The sequence below is a fragment of the Vanacampus margaritifer genome, chromosome 4 (genome assembly GCF_051991255.1).
Source record: "Vanacampus margaritifer isolate UIUO_Vmar chromosome 4, RoL_Vmar_1.0, whole genome shotgun sequence".
NCBI classification, from domain to species: domain Eukaryota; kingdom Metazoa; phylum Chordata; class Actinopteri; order Syngnathiformes; family Syngnathidae; genus Vanacampus; species Vanacampus margaritifer.
In genome coordinates this window covers 16608523-16626775 of record NC_135435.1, presented here as the reverse complement: position 1 = coordinate 16626775, position 18253 = coordinate 16608523, and the positions used below count along the sequence as shown (strand labels likewise).

The following is an 18253-nucleotide window of genomic DNA, read 5'->3' as shown; positions in this document are numbered from 1 at the left end:
AGTCATAACAACAACTTGAGGAGAATCCAGCTAGCCAGCTATAAGGTATACATCAGGGGTCTGCAACCTGTGGATCTGGAGCCACATATTGTTTTAAATATTTAAAATGTTTAGATAAAATATTATTTGAATTAATTAATGATTTAGATGAAACATTTCAAAAAATGTCAGAGTCCAAAATTGATAGTTAGAAAAAGAGAGACAAAAGTTAGATGACAAAAGTAATTTAAAAAAAAAAACTAAACATGTGTAAAAAGTGACCATAAAATGTCCAAAAGGAAGAGAATTTTTTTTAATTTACCATATAATGTACACAAAATTGCCCAAAAAGTCAGAAAATTTATTTTAAACAAGTCACAAAAGAACACACGACAAAAGTTACGACTAAATATACAGAAATAAAAGAAGAAAGGCAGCAAATTACCATAAAATGTCTTTGGAATCGTCAATAAAGCCTGAAATTCTTTAAAAAAATTAAAAAAAGGCAGAAAAGCTAACGTTCAAACAGTAACTATAAAATGTACAAAAACAAAAGAAGAAATCCTGAAAATTACTATAAAATGTCCACAAAATTGCCAAAAATGTCAGAAAATTTATAGCAAAACGACAGAAAAAATGGAAAAAACATAAAATGTCCAAAAAAGGAAGAAGAGAGAAAATTTACACACACAAAAAATCCAAAAATGGAAGACCAAAGGTAGAAGAAAATGAATCTCAACATATTGGGATGCTGCATATTTCCTGTTATGGTGCAGCTCTAATTAGCTCTTGGGCCCTTAGTACATTAATTAGACTAAAACTAATACACAGTTTTGTTCATCATAATGTTCAAAGGTTTTGTGGCTCCAGACAGATTTTTTTTATTTATTATTTATTTGGCCTAAAATGGCTCTTTTGACAGTAAAGGATGCTTTCCTCTGACTCAGGTAAACAGATATACAAGAACAATCGAATGACATTTGAACAGCTATCAATATTACAAAGACAATAAAGGTCCATTAAAAGCCAGCCGTCAGTCTGTCAACAACAATGGCGGATAGCCGTGTCGTTGTCATTTTGAGCAGCCTCCTTAGCTTGCTTATGCTTTTGCAGCAAAATATTTTGCTCCTTTATTCCCACGTTCAACAAGTGGTGTTGTACTTGAATCACCCGCCATTGCCACTTCTACTGTGTTCGACTTTTTCATGTTGTTTGATACATGCAAAGCCATGTTTGTTCTGTAGATTGCAATAAAGTTTAAAAAAAAGTCTGTCTTCTTCGCTGACTTTCCGTTAACTCCCGGTGGCTGCGCTACAGCGCCACTCCAGACTTGCCATATACATTACAGCCGTTAAACATCGTCAGCGTCTTCTTTTGGACACACGCATGTCTTGAAATGCTTCTGTGTGTACGAGATTTGTTTGAGGAACGAAGCCGGCTTTGCTTCCGTCTGGACGGGGCCTTAGATCTTTCAATGGAGGTCAATAAAACGATGTGCAATGCAGTAGGTGGAAATGAATCGGTTATCCATTTTCCGCAAAATAATAAATATCCGAACTTTCGATTTTGAGGCGACATAATGCTGCACAGCTCCCGTAGAGTGAAGAAATTTCAACTTCAATTTCAGATTTTCAACACTTTAAATTGCTAACTCATTCACTCCCAGCCCTTTTCATTGAAGCAATCCCTTTCACTCCCTGCTGTTTTACTGGATTTTGAATATTGTGTTCTATTGCTATAAAAACATGAAAGATTTGAGCCTCTTCTTTCACAAGAAAAAAAAAGTATATTTCTATCTGTTTCCGTTTTGCAGCAATTAGCATTAAAATATAGCTATGTTTCACCATTTTTTCATCTTTTTTTCAACATGGCCCTGGTTGATCTCTTCTACTCTGCTGTCACCTGCTGTCCATTTGTGTAATAACTACCATTTCTTCAACCGTTCTTTGCATTCGAGAGGCTGCATCAAAGCCTTTTGTATGCTCTAGCATAAACAAAAACATAAACAACTTATAAATACGTCTTTGGCACACTAAAAACATTTAAAATAGAACGTATTTATACATTTTTGGGAGCAAATGAGTTAATAATGCATACAAATGACAGATGATGATTTGTGTAAAAATATGACATTTACAATATTTGGACATAAGGGGTTCACGCCCGACAGCAATGATTTGTTGTTATCATGATGAAATTTGCTGGATGGATCATCAAGTCATCGAACACATCCAACAAAACCAATACTCTAGTTTTAGCCTGATTTTGGCCCCGCCAATTTAAAGAGTCAGAGTTTCCAATATTCAGCGTACCCAAAAGGAACCAAGTAATTCAAGATAAACTTCAGGCCAACTCACCGAGGCCTCCAATGACATGCGCGTGATCCGAGGCACGCAGCTGAAGCGGGGCGCTCTCAGACTGGCTCTCTTCGTGGTAAAAGAGCTTGTAGCCTTGCACGCTGGCCGAATTTCTCTGGGTCAGCCTCCAGCGCACCGAAATTGTGGTGCAGTTCAAAGGCTCCAAATGCAGCTCAGGAGAAAGAGGAACTATGGGAGGGGGAAAAGATCATCAGAAAAAGAACTGCTTGATGTTGTCAGCTTCAGGTGCATGTACTGGTACGCTCTTTAAAGCTATCAGGTAAATTGTCAAATGTTTTTCCATGCGGTCAAAGCATAATCACTTTTTCTTGGCAGGAAGCTACAGTCCCTGCAGGAAGCTGTTTCTAGTCAGAGGAGTCGTCTTTGAAAAGCCAAACTCATTTGATGTTTCCCAGCTGCCTCCACACTTAATACACAACAGGCCCGACCTCCCTGACGACAGAGGGAGCAATTTCACACATTCTTATTTTAGGAATGACGACTGTTAGCAGACACCTGAATTTCTACAGAAGACACACAGCAAATAGAATCCCACAACCGCCCCCTACTCTCTCTCCTAGCACCTCAAAGCTTCTAAATGGCCATCTACTCTTTCCCACCCGGAGGCCTGAGTGGCTCCCTTTATGACCCATGACTGAAACCCTTCCAGTGTTACTGACAGAACAGGGCAAAGGTCACCGAGTAACAAACGCAATGCCTTAACAAGATTATTGGCAAACCTCTCTAAGCAGTTAGACAGAGCGAAGGAATTCAGCGTCGCTTTAAATACAGTGGTGCATTCGCCACCAGTGTACAATATAATTTAAACACAGATAAAATACTCTTATTTGGTGGTTTAATACGAAGCAGACGGTTGCAACTAAACTGTGGTAATCGTCGTCGTATGTCTTTGAGTAATGTTTTTTTTTTGTCTGTGCACGTGTTGCAAAATATGTGCACAAATTATTTCTTTCTAAAAAATGTGAAAAAGAACAGAAAAATAAATACCTGTTGCGTAAAGGTAATAACTAATTTAACATCAACGCTCGTTCCGTTAGCCTGTCTATGGGGTTTTGCAATATGTGTGCATAATTTTTGTTCGCTAGAGCGACTGCTTGTAACTTGAAAAACTCGAAAGTTGGGGCACTCTTTAGTTAAGGTTTCACTGTATTTGGAGTACAGTGAACTAAATGGTGGATAGTGTTTGTTTACCTTAAGTGGTAATCGCTAGCGTGCTAATGCTAATCACGATTGCTAACCATCATGGAATAATCTATTTAAGCATCGTCTGTAAGTGACTTTTAAGACACTATGACATATGTGTAATGTTGACATAATGATATATGTGTGAACTAAATGGTAGTTAGTGTTTGTTAATGCTAATGCTAATTGTGATTGCTAACCGTTTAGCATATGCTAATTTTGTCGGCGTTTAATAAAGCATATGTATAGAAGATAATAAATTACGAGTACTTATATTCACTCAATTCAACTTGTGTTCAACTTTAGTGGATTAACAACAACAACAAAACGTGTTTGAAAAAAAAGCAATTGGAAAAAATGGGGGCGGGCGATTACTAGCACTATTATAGCATATTAATCCTCCGTGATCCTGCTTTTTACGACAACAGAAAAGAATGGCTGTAGGCTGATTTTATGATGTACATCTCTCTCTCTCTCTCTCTCTCTCTCTCTCAACAGATGTGTTTAACTGTTTAACTTTAAATGTGTTTGCGTTGTGTTAAAAGTGTGCTGAAGTGCCACAGATGCCATAAAACATAAATAAGGCATTTTTATATCAGGGATATCAAATATGACTGTCTGGAATGTAACTCCCGCAATGGAGGGGGAAATACTGTCGATGCATTTTAAAAACTTTTTGGGGGTGACATTTTTAAAGCTCGCGGATGCCATGTTTACCTTGAGCATTGGATGCTTTTGGGGTACGGTGGGAGGTCCAGGCGGACTGCTCACCCCACCCAACGCTGGTGGCGGCAGCAATTCGCAGGAGGTAGATTGTGTCAGGCTGTATGTTTTCTATAAGGTACTGAGTCTTTTCACCCGGCAGCTCAATCTGAGAGGGTGAGCTCTCAGCGCTGGTTCGATACGACAAACGGTAGGCGGAGACTTGGCCGCGGCTCAGCTTGTCAGGGAGGGGTTGCCACGACACCTGGATGTCGGTGGGGCTGCGGCTGATGAGGCTGAGCTCAGGGGCGCGAAGGGGAACTGTGAATCGACAAGACAGGAGAGATCATCTTTTATATTGTAACACATCCTTGAAGAAATAAGTCAACTTTTATTACCATTATTACCAGTACCATTGTCTATATGCATTTAACACAGCCGTAAATGAGCTTGTGTACACGATCAGAGACAAAAGCGCACACAGGCACGAGGATATTGTCCCTCCTTTACGTCAACAACAACAACTATACTCATTAACTGCAATAAAACATTGTGTAAGCAAACATGAGAGTCAACCAGCATCCCACTTTGTCTGTGTTCTTACTCTTCTACAGTGTTTGAAATGAGTAAGGGCGTGATTGTTAAACTCCTCACCATCCTCAAGCGTGTGCTGGAACATGTGGTCAGACATGCGACTGGCTCCCATGGGCATGTAGGCCACCACATAGAAGGTGTAGTTACGAGCTGGCTCCAGGTCATCAATAATATAGCGAGTCGTATCGTTTCCAATAACAACCTGGTACTCCTCATTGTTTAACCCTGGACAAATGAAGACATTTAAAATCAGTTAACTGTCGAGTGTCTCTTTTTCACAACGTGATTGACAAATCAGTGTGTTGCATTGAACAGCCAATACAGGAAACTTGCATTCTATATGTCAACTGAGCAATTTAAAAACAATAAAACGTCCATTTGAAATTTTTTTTTTTTATTTAAGATTTTTGTTTTTGATATGGGTCCTTACCAGGCGGAGGTGGCAAATCCAGGTCCAGATAGTAAAACCCTGCCACAGTTTGGCTTTAACCATGATCCCTGGCAGGTAAACAAGCACCATGGGAACTAGCTAGAGAGATAGCTAGCTAGCACCTGGGGCTAAAGCCAAACTGTGGCAGGGTTTTTACTTTCTAGACCTGGATTTGCCACCTCTGTTACCTTACAATAGCTTTGGATTTTTCATTCCAGTCAGTTTTTAGTTTGTTTTGACTTTAATTATTTTCTTTAATTCAGTATGTTTTATATATTTTATCGAGCGGCTTTGCATAAATGTAATTTTTTAATTAATTTTTTAAACCTATCTATGGGAATACCGCAGAAAATATGAAATACTAGCATATTGACTATTTTTAGCTTCATCATCAAAGTGATGATAGTATTATATTTGATGCTATATTTGACTTCTAAAAAAATAAAAAAGTGTTGTAAATAAATATCACATCTTTCCTTTAAAAAAAAAACATGGTCTACCAAACCGTTGAGTTTTCATCTACGGTCCTTAAACCGATTATTTGTGTCCATAGGGCTTGATTTACAAAGACTCCAAATAGCAGGCGCTGAATCGTGTGTTCGCTGTAACAGATGTACAAGTGGTGAAGACTTGCCTTATTTAAAATAGGTTGATTTTGTTTTTTGCTTTAGCTCTGATGGTTTTCACCTGTGAAAATTTGGAAGAGCACTGCAAGCTCAGAATGAATTTTGAAGTGATGGAATTGGAAGTGTAAGTGGAAGATGCAGGCAAATCGATTGCTCTCATAATTAGGTAGATAAAAGCAACCACATAAAAGCCATGCTTTGTTTGATTTAACTTGTGCGTGGCAATTGTGACGTACAGGTATGTGCCCATCTTTTGCATTGTTGTGTTTAAAACTTGGGACAGCGCGGCTGAAAAACTGCTCAGGGAGAGGGCAGCACCAACTATCACAATTCTTGGAAATTATGCAGATGCAAAGAAATGTTGAGTTGAAAGAAGTTTGTTATAATATAATATGACAATATGTCATGATAATTTTTATTTCTGGTATTTCAAAAATATTTACACACGTCGAAAGGTCTTCTTTCCGCTGCCTCTTGGTTTGCCCACACTACATGGCACCATTTTGCCTACTAGTTTGCCTTTCAGATACGCAATTAAATGAAAGGCACAAAATCAAAAAAACATAAATGGTCTTTTTGATAAATCACATTGTGTGTGCTAAATGTATCAATGTACAAACACTGCTCATCAATTTAGCAGTTAGCAGCTACAAACCTGGTTTAACCTGGTTACTAGAGCATGCAGTCTTTTTTTTTCCCCATTTAAATCAGGGAATTTGTGTGCTCTGCTTTTGGGTCCAACAGGCAGTTAATTAAACAACACCATGGAGGTGAGTTGGACCTTTCTAAACATCGCTTTTTATTTATTTATTTTGTAGAGCACATTTTAATCATCATATTTCCACATCCTAGTGTGGCTGCTAATTTACTTAATTTAAATAGCAATGCACTACACAGCTTTGTGTTCCAGTGACAAAAGTGATTTAATTTCAGATCTGGTAAACAAAGTTCTTAAAAAAGCCTTACGCCTTCCAATGAATGCCTCTTTCAAGCCTTAATGAAAAGAGAAACAATGTCTGCTTCCCTTTCCAATTAACACCCTGTGACTGGCTTCCCAGGATATGTACGGTACTTTTGGACACTCCACCACACAGGCTAATTAGTTTCTTCTTTACAGAGACTCTATTTAGCGCGAGCACTTGTAGCCTCAGGTGCAGGGATGACTGTGGGCTGCATTCTCACAGCCTGTGGAGATGTCACTGCATCTAACTCACAATTAGTATGTCAGATGCCCTCAGTGTAACAATAACCACTTCTTCCTTTTTGACTTATTCATCTCCTAAAAGATCCAGCAGGTGTTCCTTTATCCCTATGCATTCGTACATTATACCTCACCAATTAAAGTCAGTGGAATTATAATTAAGTGCAGTTCTTGAATGAGTAAGTTGATTTTCTTTCTATAGGTGCAACATTGTTCCACTGTGACTCTTGTTGTCAATAGCAAAAGTTCCCAGGAAGGCTGAAAGATAATTTCTGCTGCCACACAGCGATGCTTGTGAGTTGTTAAATAGTTTTCTCTGCTTCCTGAATCTTATCATCCAAAGAAGGGCCCCAGGTTCTTGAAAGTTCAATGCACTCTTGCTCTAAAAGGGGTCTAATACTGTTTGTCAAGATAAGGAGGTTCTTTCTTTTTTGTTTTTTCTTTGTCTGACCTTTGTCTGCAACACATAGCAACTGTACATGGTCAACTATGTCATATGATTTCAAAGATATACAGTAAGAGGCAGAATTTAAAGCAACACTAAGGAACTTTCAGTTTATGTTGATTATAATGTTATGCCTGAAGGAAGACCACATTTCCCATGAGGATAAGCGCATTGTTTTTTGTTTTTTTAAGATCACGCCAGCGAGTGAAATCCGGGCCAATGTTAATCCTTGACTTATCCTTTTATCCAGGTGGCTTCCCTTTTTCTTTTTTCTTTTTTGTCTCCTCGGACAAAACTTTTCAGTTGTTTTGCAGCTTTTGCCATGAAAGCAGTACTCGTGTGTCGACATTCAAATTGACTTCCGTCTTTGTAACGAATGGGGAACTGGGGAAGTGACGTATGCCATAAAGCAGTCAGCACGTTTGTAGTTATTTTGTGTGGCAGTGTTCCTACTATCCTCCTCGAAGTTGCTTAGTGCCAGTAAAAATTATACAGCCCCCCACCCCCCCCAGGCCATGGAAAAGGTACCATTCAACTAGTTTTGAGTCGATGTTTCATCAGAAGAGTTTTGAAAATATTTTATTAAGGTCGAAAAGTTCCTTAGTGCTACTTTAAAGGAGAAGTCAACGGCCCCAAAATTCTTGACAATTTGTTCTATGCAGCCCCACTAGTCTAAATACGGTATTTTGGTTAATATTGCATTAGTGGAATATGAGTTAAGCAGCAAAATCCAGCAGTTTTTATTAATATATGAAGGCGGCCATTTTGCTGTTGAGTGAAAATGACATCACAGTTGCTCAAGTCTCAGGTAACAACCAATCACAGCTTTGGAAAACAGGTGAGCTGTGATTGGTCATTGCCCGAGCCCTGAGTCACTGTGATGTCATCTTCAGTCGATAATCTTCTGTATTAAGAAGGTATAAATGTGACGTAATGATGCTGATACTGAACCTCCCCATTCATATTTGAGTGAAACAGGTATTTTGCATATCTTTAGATCTTTATAAAATCCAAATTAGATATATGATTTGTGTTCTCATGCATTTCTTCACTCACCCTCAGCCTTCATGTAGTGCACAGAGTAAGCAATAACTTTATCAGAGTTATAGAGCGGCCTGTCCCAAGCCAGCAAGATGGCGGAGCTCGACACGGTGTCCGCTCGGATATTTCTCGGCGCGCTGGGGCGGTCCTCTGACATGACCACAATGAGCCTCGCCATGGCGAGCACCGAGCCCTGCTCGTTCTCAGCCTGGCACTGATAGATGGCATCGTCCTCAGGAATGATCTGGTTAATGATCAGTTTGCTGTAGGACACACACACACGCACACAACTTTATCAATATGTGGATCCTTTCCCATTTCTTAATTACCTTTTACAAGCACTGACAGTTAATGAGCAAGAGCAAATTAGGGTGAAACCAACTTGAGCCCACTGTTTTTGAGGTAAATTATTCAGTTTCCTTCCTGAAATAAGGATATTCGTTAATTATTAATGTGGGCTGTTTTTAGCTGCCCAACAGTGGTTTAAAAAAAAGAAGAAGAGATAATTCTAGGGTGGCAAAAAATATATTGACTAGCATACGGGTTTGTACCATTGGAGAGAGCTCATCTTATGCCACCCGAAGGTCTGTGGTGAAAAGGTCTGTTATTTTATCTTCTATCACACTTATAAAACTAAATAAGACACGTTAATATTACTAGTTCTAAACAACGATACCTGTTGTACATCTTAATTCGACCATTGGAATGAACTCTCTCTCCGTTCTTGAGCCAGTTGATCTGAGGCGTTGGAAACCCCTCAGCTTGGCACACGAAGCGAGCCGTGCCTGCACGTGGACGCGTCAGGCTCTCCGGCCACTCCACCAAAGAAGGTGGTGCTGTGAAGGAAGCACGTCACATTACACACATGAAATGACAACATTTCGCCATAGTTCCAACCAGACTTCTGCTAAAAGTTTGCTGTACCGTCTAAGCACCTATTGTGGTGTTATGCTATTTTAAATTTCCTGTTCGCTTAGCAGTTAGCATCTTCCCCCCTGTTCTCTCTTCTTGCTCAATTTCACATGATCAGCTGCTCCTCGTCCTTTAGGGATAATGAGGCTTGTCAATGTTGTAGCTTCTTTGCTGCCATGGAGATTAATATTAGTGAGTTAGAGGAGCTGCACTGCACTGTGTTTAGCCGTGCTAGCTAACTAGCAGCAGCTCGTAGCTGGTGCGAGGTAAGTTAGTTTAGCGCCTTGGATTCCTCACCATAGTTCCCAAGGTCAGACACGCTTGGAGCCAATTTCACACTTAGGCAGATACAATGATGTCATCAATAAGCATTATCACAATTGGTCGGTAGAGTAATCTTTTATACAGTCTACTGCATATGCTATGAACCCCTACAATGATATATTGATAAAAACACAGTGTACTCTCCTTGGTGTATGTAAATACAGCGCAATACTAAATGTGTGTATCTTTACCAAGTACAGTAATGTTGGCTGCTGCCACAGTGAAGTTTCGTGTCCCGGGGGTGGTGGCTCTGCACACGTAGACTCCTCTGTGCTGGGGCTTGATGTCCGTAATGATGAGGTTGCCATTTCCCAGCACTTTGGTGTGGTAGACGTCAATAGATTTGCTGTCTGCTCGACTCCAGGAGATGATAGGTCGGGGGTTGCCTGTGGCCATGCACTCCAAAGTGGCGCTCTGATGCGCTGACACGGAGATGTTCTGCGGCCCAGCTATGATGCGTGGCCTCTGGGGAAGCCGGGGGCTGGGAGCTGCAAAATGTGGGTGAAGCATTAGTGTGGGTTTCATGTGGAATTATATGACAATGAATGGTGAGCTGTGCATTTGGGCCTTCAGTACTAGGGGCTTACCCGACTTAATCCACAATGTAATACCGGCACTATCACGTTACAATCGCACATGGGCACTTCCGCTAATTGTCAATTCCCGTCGATGACCATGCCCACCTTTCGTCGAGTGCTTCCGCGTTTTTGGCAAATGCTTTATGACGTGAAGCCTCGCAAAAATACACGGAATGAGAGGGACCGTCTGTATTCACCCCGATTGACAGATAATTTGAATAATTTTGTCATTAAATCATTGATTTTTTTCCTCCTACAGTTTTGCATATTTTAATATTTCAATAAAGTTTTATTTCAGTCATATAATTTGTGTTATAACAGTATGTCATACTATCTGAATAAATGTCCTGGAATAAAAATAAATGAAAAACAAAATAAATAAATAAACAAACAAACAAACAAACAAATAAATAAATAAATAAATAAACAAATAAATAAATAAACAAACAAACAAATAAATAAATGAATAAATAAAATTGATCCCTATTCTTCTTCTATTGGAAAAGTGCACATGACCATATATGTAATACAGAGCGTAAGGACTCACCAGAGATAACGGTGAGCGTGGCTTCCGTGCTACGTCGGCGGTTCGCAATGTTGGTGGCGACGCAGCGGTAATTACCGCCGTCTGTGCGTTGCACCCCGTGGATCTGAAGAGCGCCATTGGGCAAGACAGTGATTCTGGATGACACAAATGTATGGGTTATAATATACTTTAAAATAATCCTGCCGTCCAACAAGCATGAGAAAAATAAATAGCACGAAGGCGGAGTGAAAACATCAGAGTTGCATACCTTTCAGTGGCGAGGGGTAATGTAACCCGATTGAATTCCCAAGTGATGATGGGAGGAGGGTGTGCGCTGATTTTGCAGGAAAATCTGGCAACTGAGCCTTCAGTTGCCACAATGGAAGTTGGCTGGATTGTAAACGATGAAATACCTAGAGGAGAGCGAGCAAACCATTACTTTTGATGTCGTATTTGAAAAGTTGCATGAGTGGTTAATGTGCTATGACATCATGTTCCACTCCAACACTGTTGTGACAATAATGCCCATTAGACATTAGTTAAAACTTTCTTTACGGAAACTCCTTCAGTTAGACTTCATTGATCACTAACCCAATGCAAGTAGATGGTAATTTGACGGTAAATTGTTCACACGTAATTAGCACAAGTAGCTAGAAAAGTATAGAATAAGCCTTCATTAAGTATCGCAATTAGGAAATTCCTGGGTTGACGTTAACCTCGCAAAATTCTATGAATTTTTAAATTTGAAACAGGAATCTATCCGCCTTCATCCTAGCCAGCCATCCAAGAGCCTTAGAATGAATAGTGGGTGTGACTAATTGTGTCTTGTTGTCCGTACACATGAAATCATACCTGATGTTCTTGTGTCACTGATATCCCTCTTTATTTGGGGGCATACACTTTTGAGTGAGTGACGTGGGTGTCAACAAATGGGAATGTAGACTTGGCTGGCTGTTCATGGATGACCCCCCGTTAGCAAGTCTGCGTGATGAGTGACTCGGCGTGGGTTGTGGCCATTGGCAGCTCGTGTATGAATGTGCTTACTACCCGTTTGTTTTTTTAACGTTTCTTCAATAAACTGATTGAAAGTGCACCAGCGGCTTTGTTTATCCTTGTCCAGTTGCGGAGGCATTACAAAACGTTCTAACTTTGCTCTGGTAGGCTATATTCAATTACTGGACTTTGCGTTGGCGATCATAGACGTGCTGCTGTGACACGAATTGCACTTTTTCTTAAATGTGAAATAATCCCAAATTTAATTGTACACAGTGTGATTGCTGTAACATTAATCTATGTGGAAAAATGATCCTGCCAAGCTCCGAGGCAGATATTTTGCTTCAAACTTTTTTTTGCAATTGAAGTATTCAAGTTATTCAATTAATCGCCACAGCCCGAAGTAGCTTTATGCTCAGTCGGCAGTTTTTGCTAGAAGAGAGGCAAACTCTTATTAGGATCCGGGCCTTTTTGTATGTGTGGGGCAACCAGTGTCATGTTTAATCAGATTAGAGCTGAGCTGTTGCGCCTCTGTTGTAAGAAGCATCGTGGCCGCTGGATGTCAAAAGACAAATGGGCAAAAGCATCCCAGCCCCCCTCGTCTTCACACACTGCCGCCCACCCCCATGTTAATGCTGGACTGATATGGCTGCAGGGCATGAGAGATGAGCAGCACTCATCCTCTGACTCCCTTCACAGGAAAATAATGCTGGATTGACAAACAGCAGGGTTATTATTGATTATTGATCATCTTCTAAGTCAAGGTGAATAATCGATAATTGTGGGGCCGTACTCAAAGCTGAGAATAGTCCGCTGACCTTAAGACTTTGGGTGATGATGTTTTACCAAAGGGCATCTACTGTATTGTGAGCATTAATTCATCAAGATGAACACATCACAATTGATACAGTAACATAATCACATTATTTACAGCGTTGTTTTCACCTATCATTTGTATTTCTTTTTTTTAACCATTTCAAGCATAATAGATACTTGAGCCCATTCCCCAAAAGCAAAAACAAGCTGACCATCTGCCCTACCCAGCAAGCTGACCTCTGACTTCTGACCTCCACAAATCCCGCCTAGCACCCAGCTTAGGCAGAACTATGCATGGCCAGGCCACCCCTCTGCTGCTCTCTAAAGCTTTGTCGACTGTTTAGCTGCTGGTGTTTTGTCATATCACTTTGCGGACTTTCAAAGCATTGCACAGTGTTTTGCTCTCTCGCAGCCCATCTGACAGCTTTCCCCCCAAAAATCCATCCATTTTCTAACACTTATCCTGTTCTGGAGCCTAATCTTGCTAACTTTGGGCATGAGCGGCGTACACCCTGGATTTGTCATCAGCCAATCAGGGCAGCATTTCCTAAAAATGGAAATGAATACAGTGGAAACCATGGCAACAAACTTGGCTTGTATTTTAATAAAAACAAAACAAACAAACTGTCCTGCATAAGCTTCAAAGGTCGGTGTTACTTTTTGTACTGTTCCTTGCAACAGATGCCAACAACTCAGCAAACGGAAGGTCAGTGGACAGGTCAAGCCCAAACAAAGGTTCCCTTACAAATACCAGGAATTAGTTCAGCCTCTCTGCTCTGGTTACTGTGATCAGTCTCTGCACTCAAACTACATAGCGTTTTTTTTTTTTTTACGGTACAAAAGACATGCCGTTACCATAAGTTATGGAATTGCTCTTAAATGATATTTAAAAACTTGTTGCATTCATTTCTCCATTTTAGCACAGTTTGTGTTATTTCAATTGTCCGTTTTCCTCTATGACATCTGATTCCACAAAATTCTGCCTTTAAAAGTACAGCTGTGCTTGTCTTGTGAGTTTAATTCATTTCGTTACCAAGCTCGGAACTCAATTGACTTGTACTGTATGTCAAACAAAATGTTCCCATTGAAATGAATTAAAATGCCATGAATCCGTTCCAGGCTCCACCCAAAACAGTTTACATTTGCACTTAAGAGCTTTATCGTAAATTCTCTTGCAGTCTGCTCAATAAAAGGAAAACATTTTGAAAACAGGAAAAATTATATTAGGCATTTTTTATTACAGATTTTGCAAAAATCTTGTCTCGTTCTCGTGCACTCAATCTCGTGAGACATCTCGTCTCGGGATTTGTGTCTCGTCTCATGCCTATTCATTATAAATGCAGTGGAAAATAATTATACTGTATATTTTTTAATTACCCGAAATTCTTGAAGAAGGCATACATTGCCAAGAAGCATTTTCCATGAAAAACAAAAAAATGTTGAAAAAAAATATTGAAGAAAAAAAAATCAGCAAATAGGTGAATTTACTGGACAGCTCCTTACGAGTGTTCTCATTTTGTATTTGTGTGTGTGACTTTTTGTCCTGTTCAAAAAATGCAAGAGCCTCACCTTACATGACCTTAACTGCTCCATTGACACCTCACCAACATATACACAGACACACACACATCACTGGAGCCACGCTACTTGTAAGTTTGGACACTTGTAATAGTTTCTGCGATTTAACCACATGGATGCTCAACTCAACCTGCCCCCGAGGGTCCAATCATTTAAGGGAGACATTAAAATGGATCACCTCATTTATCAGGCTGCATACTAAAAGAATGTCATCTACAAAATAAATCCCTCTCTGAAAGCGGCACTAAAAACCTTCGAAAAGCGCCCACGTTACACCTGTCATCATTCATTGCAGTTCTATTGAGTTGGGTCACTAATTAATTGAATGGAAAAAGGCCTTGACAACACGCAGTGGCTCCACAGAAAGAAAGCCTGCCTGATAAGCGAGAGGAGAAGAATGCAAAGCTGAAAAAACGCCAACAAATCAATCAGTGGCGGGTTGGCGGATGTGCGGCGGCTCTACGCAGCCATCAGGACAGTCAAGTGACCACTGGCCTGACTGCACAAAGAACTATTCCCATGGGCGTCATGACCCCTGAAAGCGCCGTGCTGAGGGGGAGCACCCATCCCCCCTGCTCCTGCCTCTTATCTCGTCTCCAAAGTTTTTCACTCATTCAACGCTAGCCTTCTACTCACCGCACACAGTGACTGCATTGTCTTTAATCTCTAAAATAAAGGTCAATGTGTAAATAGGTACGGATTGTTTAACAGCGCCTTTAGTTTGCTTTGAGATATCTTCGGAATAACACTAACATCTTTATTCTTGGGGATGTCGTCAGCTGCCTTGCATCATACACATAGCCTATTATGCAGTTAAATAAGTTCACCAAAATCTTACAAAGTTGATTCAGAGCAAAATGTACACAAAATTACACAAAAATAAAAATAATATGTCAAAAAAAAAAGAAAGAAAGTCATGTTATAGATGTACAGTAACTGAGGAACTTTCAGTATTATTGGACGGAAGATTAGGGAACTGGGTTCTCTTTCCTGGCCCTCTATCCATTGAACAATTTAGGGAGACCTTTGACCTCTGAGCCTGCCATTGAGGGGAACCATGGTAACCTTTCGTGTCCAGCAGAGGAGGGAAAACAAGACTGTGCGCTTTCCGTTGTCTCATTTACGGACACTTCATTTGTCTACGCCACAGCCTGCACGCTGCAAAGTTTGCTTTGGCCCTATTAGAGTTCCTCAGAGTGTCACACCAACAAGTCCTTAGCAACTATAAATAACGACATTTGGGGTTTAATGTACGTATTAAAACAAGCCCTATAATAAAAATGACATTTGTGAGAACACAATGAGGTTATCACACGGGTATTCTGGGATGCCACTAGTGTCGGGAATATTACTGGCTTTAGCTTATATAGGACTAGTGACCGCTTGTAATATACTAGCACGTTGACAATAACAAGTGTGGAATGTCTACATTTTCTAACAAATTAGGACAAAGTTATTGGTCAGATGCTAATTGAGAGGATAGCCCACTAGCAGTACATAAAATGGAATTCCATTGGAATCCAGTACTTGGTACCTTGAAATATAGTGCTGTGTAAAAGTACAGCATTACTGTTGTAATTAGCTTTTTTATAGCAGTCATTTTGACATATAACATGCAGTGTTTCCCCACTATATCGCAGTTTAAACTTTTTTTTTTTTTTTTTTGTGATTTGCATGCTTGTAGTGCAGTTCCACTTTGTGCCAATTATCACAAGTCGAAATTCAACACATTTAAAATGTTGGTTGTTTAAATTATCTTTTGTTTTGTGTGTCAGTTTTATAGTGAGGGATTGACCCCCCCCCCCCCCAAAAAAAAAAACTGCTTTAAGCAAGCACGTGTTGCCTCCTATTTGGAGATGTACCAGCAAAACAGTCTCCTTTTTGTTTTCTAAAAGTGATATTATATGTCTCCCCTTTCTTAACAGAGAGCGAAAAATGAGAGCTCACTGGAATAGTACAGTTCTGCCTTTTGCACCTAAGCCAGCAAGCTGTGAGTGCTTTCACACAGCCAACACATCATCCTGAAATCACATAATTAGATCAGAATATCAATGCCAGTGTCTTGTGAGGCAATTGTGCATGTAATAATTGCTTTAAGTACATCAGGGAGGAAGATGTGAGCACTAGGTGTTAAACTCCAACCCCCATCTCCTGACATCGCGGAATACACACGGGTAGTGTCCCTAGTGTCCCGTCCATGTTAAAAAGGTGTGATAGTATCTCTGAAGACAGAAAATTGATTACAGGAGCGAGACATGGAAAAGCGCTGCAGTTGTTAGCAATGACATTAATTAGGGTTCTAGTCTATTTAGATTTAAATATTGAAGTCTGTATCCCACTGAGTGGTGAAGTTTTGTGAGTGTTTGCGGAGGTAAGCGAATGTTGTTCTAGGTCGCAAATGGGCCCCAAAGGCGTTCGCCAACAGTTTTAAATGGTCTCAATTACGCAAACACTTTTTTTTGTCACCGACTTGTTCAACATGCGTTACATAATAGATCATGTTTCAGCAAATAAAGCTGAGTGAAGTCTCGCCTTAGACAAATGTCAAGCATTGATTTTCTACCATGCTGACAAGACAAATATCAAATTTCCATCAAGCGGCTGCTGTGTTCAGAGCTGTTATTACCCAGAATTGATGCACACTGAATAAATAAAGAAACAAATGAACACTTTTTTTAACTTGCCAAAATCTGCCGAAAAAGCTGTTCTAGAGTTTTTGTGATGGAAGTGGGAACTAAATTTTCGCGTGATATCGCCTACTAAAAATCTGGTCAAAGACAGCTTCTAATTTAGAGTAAAACGGTGTAACGTCATTATTGTTCACCGTTCTCCTCGAGCCTTTCATTTCATCTTCAACTCGGACAACAAGCTTCGCGGATTGACTGACAAGTTTGAGTAAGTCCATCCATCCATTTTCTCAACCATGTATTCCTCACAAGGCAGTGTAAGTAAACAAATAAATACATAAATATCCACCAATTGCTCGCAAGGCCAAAATTCTCAGATGTTAACGAATCAAAATAATGATAATGTTTCAAATGCAAACACTTGCCCTAAAAACTTGGCTTCACTATCGCAAATGGAAGATCATTGGTGAGAAGAGCAGTGTGCCCAGTACAATAAAAATAATTCTGTTCATTTGTTTTTGAAGATTTTAGAGGCATTTTGAAGTGTTCATTCCATGTGTATTTGTTTGTTTGTTTTTAGAAAATTCCACCAAGATGGCAGCTACTTGTCACCTTGCTAGTCTTATCAGTAATCTAAACTCTTAAATTACCCTAAATTGGGTAACTTGCTCAAAATTTCCTTGTGGCAAGAAAGACCATTCAGACTGTTTAGAGCAACGTTAAGACTGTTTAGAGAATGTTTAGGAAACGCTGCGACCTTGAACGAACTCTGACATGTAATCAACATTCACTAGTGTCGCAAACGTTCATCCCTCAGTGGGATACGGGTTTTAAGAAGCGGTATCACAGTATTCAGGTCATAATTACGTAAGAGTAGTGCTTCAAATTATGATCGTTCAACCAGAGTATCAATATAATGTTTCATGTATTTACAGTACAGCCTCCTGATAGCGACTGGTTGTCCACAACAAAGCCAGTAAGTTGTACAAGAAGCCTGAGAGGCGTTTATTGTCATAGCAAGTAAACCTGAGCTGGCAAACTACAAGAACGCCAAAACAGCGAGCCAAACGATGGACTAAAATCCCCCATTTGACAAAAGTCACATGACGTGGCTCATGTGTCACATTCCACTTCATCAAGGGCCAAATCCCCTTCTCACCTTTGTGCTCGAGTGACCGTCATATTGTTCAACTAGCATCCCCACAGCACAAAACAATATGTAAACTTAGAATCAATGTCTAATCCTTCACTTAACGGATCTAATTAGGCTTGCAGGGATTGAACAGCTCCTGTGGTTCTGCCCACCAATACCAAGTCAGAT

General features: G+C 40.0%; 1 protein-coding gene across 2 annotated transcripts in view; it reads right to left on the bottom strand.

The window, feature by feature from the left end:
* The window catches only part of prtga (protogenin homolog a (Gallus gallus)), a 33948-nt gene that overhangs the window by 11036 nt on the left and 4659 nt on the right, over positions 1-18253 (bottom strand). For both annotated transcript variants that reach the window (XM_077564062.1, XM_077564063.1), the window contains exons 3-10: positions 11187-11331; positions 10940-11073; positions 10006-10302; positions 9255-9414; positions 8594-8841; positions 4896-5060; positions 4257-4562; positions 2337-2525 (exon numbers count right to left, since the gene is read on the bottom strand). In XM_077564062.1, the coding sequence (XP_077420188.1) occupies positions 2337-2525; positions 4257-4562; positions 4896-5060; positions 8594-8841; positions 9255-9414; positions 10006-10302; positions 10940-11073; positions 11187-11331 (1644 nt within the window). The remainder of the gene's footprint in view (positions 1-2336; positions 2526-4256; positions 4563-4895; positions 5061-8593; positions 8842-9254; positions 9415-10005; positions 10303-10939; positions 11074-11186; positions 11332-18253) is intronic.